Source organism: Synchiropus splendidus, chromosome 19, assembly GCF_027744825.2.
Source record: "Synchiropus splendidus isolate RoL2022-P1 chromosome 19, RoL_Sspl_1.0, whole genome shotgun sequence".
Lineage (NCBI taxonomy): Eukaryota > Metazoa > Chordata > Actinopteri > Syngnathiformes > Callionymidae > Synchiropus > Synchiropus splendidus.
This window is the reverse complement of record NC_071352.1, coordinates 8,210,392-8,215,564: the sequence shown is the minus strand read 5'-3', so window position 1 is coordinate 8,215,564 and position 5,173 is coordinate 8,210,392. Positions and strand designations below refer to the sequence as shown.

General features: G+C 40.6%; 1 protein-coding gene across 1 annotated transcript; it reads right to left on the bottom strand.

Annotated features, from left to right (window-relative positions):
* Positions 1-1,024: 1,024 nt before the first annotated feature.
* LOC128751181 (peripheral myelin protein 22-like) lies at positions 1,025-3,238 on the bottom strand. The gene is made up of 5 exons (XM_053852048.1): positions 2,993-3,238; positions 2,441-2,530; positions 2,270-2,363; positions 2,061-2,201; positions 1,025-1,986 (listed from the first exon to the last, which is right to left on the bottom strand). The coding sequence occupies exons 1-5, from the start codon at positions 3,200-3,202 to the stop codon at positions 1,829-1,831; spliced, it is 693 nt and encodes a 230-aa protein (XP_053708023.1). The 5' UTR covers positions 3,203-3,238; the 3' UTR covers positions 1,025-1,828.
* Positions 3,239-5,173: the final 1,935 nt, after the last annotated feature.

Below are 5,173 nucleotides of genomic sequence, written 5' to 3'. Positions count from 1 at the left end.
CTGGTGCGGCTAAAAAAAGCACGGCGTCGATCCTTGTCTGCCGGTGTGATATAGAGTGCAAGCTTTTCATTTCAGCACATTCAGATGGCACATCATCACAGACGTTTAAAGATACTTTTTGATCCAATTTTGCTCAAGATCCATGTTTGGTAAATGTTTTGTTTTTTTTCTTCGAGGAAATACATCGCGGTCTGTGTGGAGTTTGGGTCCAAAACTTGTGGCTTATGGTCGAGATGAAGGCTGCTGTTGGAGTTGGAGGGAAAAAACAGATGGGATGTCGATGAGTGATAACAGAAAATATATGAATGAATGATGAATAATATATGAATTAAAGTGGGTTATAAAGCTTCTAGTGTAGTGCCAGCTTGTGACGTCAAGAGTGAGAGGAGGCTGGTGTGACGTCCGCAGAAAAACTGCCAGAAAACTGAAGAACTGCAAAAGTCCTGTCACCATCTAGTGGACTTAAGAGGAACAATTTGGAATATTGGCTCTGGGTATATTCAGTGCTTGAGTGGAAAAGAGTGTCATAATTCCGTAATAAATGCGAAAATACATAATATTTGTGCGGATGAAAGGAAAATAAACCAAAATAAACGTGGAAATATTAATAGAAATGTCTTAAAACAATCAATAAACAGCTCCACATTATTTCAATTTCCAACTTTATTTCCAAATGATGGCACTGGAGAATTATTAATCACAACTGATGTTTTCATTTGATATTATATTATTATTTGTCTTTTTTTTTTTTTTATCAAATACAAACACTTAAGAATCATCAAGAACCATCAGCAACAACAATATACTTAAATTCTTTATAGTCTATATTAGTTTGAGTTATTGTTGTAATGATGGTCGTTTGGATTCAAACATTAAATCTGGCTAATAGCGCTGTTTCTATTGAATTTATTCATTCTTGTACAACAGCGCTCCCTCGTGGTAGAGTCATGCCACTACATGAAACGCCTCCAAGTGTTGAGTTTTTCAGAAAACAACTGAATCGTAAAAGAGCGTCATACTGTGTCACTGTGGATTTTCAAAGGTTTATTTAGAAGAACACTGAGAACAAATGACAAGATGGGTTTGTACAAAGCAAATGAATCACAGCACAAAACAAGCTTGCAACATAGATACACAACATAGGCTTATAACTCAGTATAGTAGAAGGAAAAAAAAGCACCATTTTCAAAACTAGAATACAAAATTTATTTGGAATATCAAGTACAATAGTTCAGGAAAAAAACCAAAACCTTCATTGTTCTCAAGCTATTTGATTTTTTTTTTTTTTTTCCGTCAGGAAAAGGACGTAACATCCAAAGTTAAGGCACATAGTTCAAAGCTTTTGACAGTCAAAAAAAAAGAAAAATAAGAGTCAAAAACAGCTTGAAGTTGAAGTTACATTTCTTTGGCACAGCTGCATGATTGGTGAGAGACACAAACTCCATCACGTAAATTGGCATGACAATGTTAACATGACAACTCTATGTACAAAAAAAAAATAAAAATGAAGGTAAAAATGTTATAAATATGTCTAAAAACCACAGACGCTATGTACAAACTTTGTACTGGAGCAAGGCGGGAATATGTGCTGCGACCACGGGATGAGTGGAAGTCGGGTTTGAAACTCTTTCAAAGCACACGGAGACAGAAGACCTTTTGTTTGGGTGCGACATGAAAGCCAATTTCTAAAAACTCTCACGGTGAGAGATGCCTTCAATGTATCAGGGAATGATGGTAAGACATGTTAAAGTGTAGTGTCAGTCTGTGGTCTGTGGGCAGTAGGCACAGTGCGGTGTTCCGATCCGAGGGTCTCCTGACTACCCCGCCCTCATTCCTTCTTCCTCAGGACGATGTAAATGAGGCCGCTGATGAGACAGAGCGGGAAGGCCACCCAGGCCAACACGTAGGCGTAGCCGAAGCTGGCCCCGGCGATGTTGTCCGGGCTCATGACGGTGTAGATGATGGCGGCGCACATCACGAACAGACCTGATCACAGGAGGAGGAATCAGAGGGAAAGTGTCGGAAGGCTGCGACCCGGTGATACGCCGGACGATACTCACTGGCCAGGATCTGGAAGATGGCGGTGAAGAAGAAGCGGCCGCCCTTGACCAGTTTAAAGAGCTGGAACACAAACGCGATCAGGGCGAAGAAGCAGAAGAGCAAGGAGAGGATCATGAGGGCTTGCACCGCCTGGATCCAGTCTGGAAGAGACGTATATACGTGTTAAACACCTCTGACATCCGATACACCACGGCCGCTCGGTACCAACCTTCATTACTGGCTGGCTTGCAGTGGTAGCCTCCATTTACATTAGAGCAAGAGTACCAGAGATCTGTGGTCAAGGTCCCAGACACAGTCCAAGTCTGGGAAAAAAAAAAGTTGCAACTCACTGAGGAGAACTAAGTGAAGGTGCTGGTGAATGCAGAGGTCGCAGACTTACGCTGGCTGCCGTGGAAATTATGAGGAGCAGGAGGATGATTAAGTGCAAGATGAGCACTCCGAGCAGGATGAGCAGCATTTTCAAGTATTTCTAGGAGGAAAAAAAAAGGCCCATGAGAAGGATTATTCATGCGCCAGGCGCGCCGCTAGAGGTCAGTGCGCCACCACTTGTGCCGAAACCGCAATGTTTACTTCAATGTGAAAGTATCAACTTACGCCTAAACGTGAAGAAAGAACACGACCTGAGTGGTAAGTGAAGTGTTTAGAAGACGGTTAAAAACTAGCGAGACTGTTAGACAAGTCGAGTAAATATTGGCGGGAGAAAAACTGGCGTTTGATTTGGTCGTAAAACGCGTTGGTGTGTTTTAAATCAGTTAGAAGGCAGCTTTACGCGCGGTCAGTCAACGCACCACGACGCATTCACAAATACAGCAACGTTATTTTTGAAATACTCCAGAGGTGATTTAATCCAGTGAGGAAGTCCTTGTGCCTCGATGAAACCCAAAAAAACAGTCGGTTAGAAGCGAAGCTCCGAGGTTGTAGTCCAACTTACTAAAAGGCAAAGTTGTTCCCGTGGACGCGGAGTGCTGAGGTGGACAGTTGCGGAACTATCAGCGAGGTTCTGCGTCTCTCGACTCTTTTTCTCTCTGGCTACTATTCCAGATGTGGCTCCCACACCCCACACCCACTTTGTTTCCCCGCCTGAAAACACCGCCCTGCGGGCCACGCACGTCACCGTGCGCTCCTCTTCCCCCTCCGCCATCGTCTGGATTTGAGTAAACTCGAAGGATTTCGGGGATTTCTCGTTGTTATTTTTACTGACACTATTGTTTGTGAAGGAAAAAATTTTTTTTTATAGTACTCATGCATTACATTTATTAACTACAGCATTCTTTACATGGCGTCCACATACACAGTGACACATGAATCTGAAGTAAAACATGGCATAAACACTCCATTTACAAGTGGAGCCACACAAGTTCTCACCGAAAATGAACTCACCATTCATTAAAACACTACACAAACTTTAGATATCTACAAATAAGAGAAAAAAATTAAGACAAATACAGAGTCACTCTATAATGAAATTAATAATAAAATCATATGACGATATTATTACCAAAGTAATATCAATATTATATTGACATTTAATGGGATTTAAAAATGAAACCACTATATATGTTAAAGATAAATGGTCTAAAGAACTAGGTGAAGGGATAACAACCACTCAATCTCATGAATGGAGAGAATTTTCATGGAAAATTAAATACGCTACTTTATTACTCCCCAGATTAAAAGTGAACAATATAATCAAAATCAGACGTGTTGGAGAAAATGTGAGCAAATGAATCCCGACCATGCACATATCTTTTGGAGTTTTGCAAGACATTTTGGCAGGATATTCACGGGATAATATGCAAAGTGCTGGGATACACAATACCCTTTTCTGGCAGTGTATTGTACCCTGGATATCTTGAAGGAACTGTTCACAAATCAGACTCATAGCTGGTCAAGATTTTTTTGGCGGCTGGGAAGAAGGCTATGACAAGAAAATGGCTCCAACCTGTTGCACTGGACGTGGGCCAGTGGACTGACATTGTTCAACATTTGTCAGTTATGGAGAAACTCACATTTAAGTTGAAAACCATTAAGAACTATTTTTATTTAAGTCATGTATTGTGTCATAATATAAGTATCCCTTTTAATTTTTTTTCTTTCTTCCATATGGTTTAGAATTTTGCATTTCCTTTCATTTATTTATTTTTTATTTTTATTTATTTATTTATTTATTTTCATATTAGTACATGTATACGATCAGGTTTTCTATGATGTACTTCAGTGAAATGAATAATGCAGTAACTGTATTCTATATGTGCATCAACAATAAAAAAAATATAAAGTTAAATAATAGAAAAAAAAAGCTTCTTGTGAAGCTTATCAAAAGATGCAAGGCAAAATAATTGTGCTAAATAAAGTAAAATAAGAATAAATAAAATAAAGTAAGCTAAAAATGAACAATAAAAACGAATTTAAGTAGCATTATTTTGGAGGCACAACCTTCATAAATGTACAAAGTAGAAGCCATATTGATCCCGTGATCTCCCTTCCTTCAACAAGTCCTCGCATGGCTTGGAAAACATCTAAAATTGGACCCAAAGTTAGCAACTGTAGAGCGAGTGCAGCATCGCGGAGCCTCACTATAGTCATGAAGCTAACCGATGCTACTTTCCTGAGCCAATTGGTGTGCGAAAGACAAACTAGCATAAGCGACCCATGCTTATGAATAAAACCCAGCACGTCCGACCAAAATGATTTTTCTTAAATTAGCAAGGATAATTTGCGGCATATGTCGGAAAACAAAGCGTGAAATGATGAGGAGTTACTGTACAAACGAGATTTTCAGTGAGAAAAAAGCAACAATCTAGTTACATCCTTCACAACTCTGTTTGAGCTCTTGCCCTCGTGTGTTTCGTAACATGACTTAATGCTGACCGTCGCTGTGTGGAGCGCCCACACCTGTCTAAACTGTCAGGACAGTGCAGGCGGTTCCCTGACTCGCTCCAGATGTCTCTGAGTGTCTGGAGAATCTTGACCGACACCTCCTGACTGACACAATTCAACCGTCCGCTCCGGTCCTCATCATGAGAACAGAGCGGCCCTCTGGAGGCCCCGTGGAATGCCCTGAATGCCTGTGAGTGTGAAGCCGGCCTTCTGTTTACTCCTGCAGAGAAGG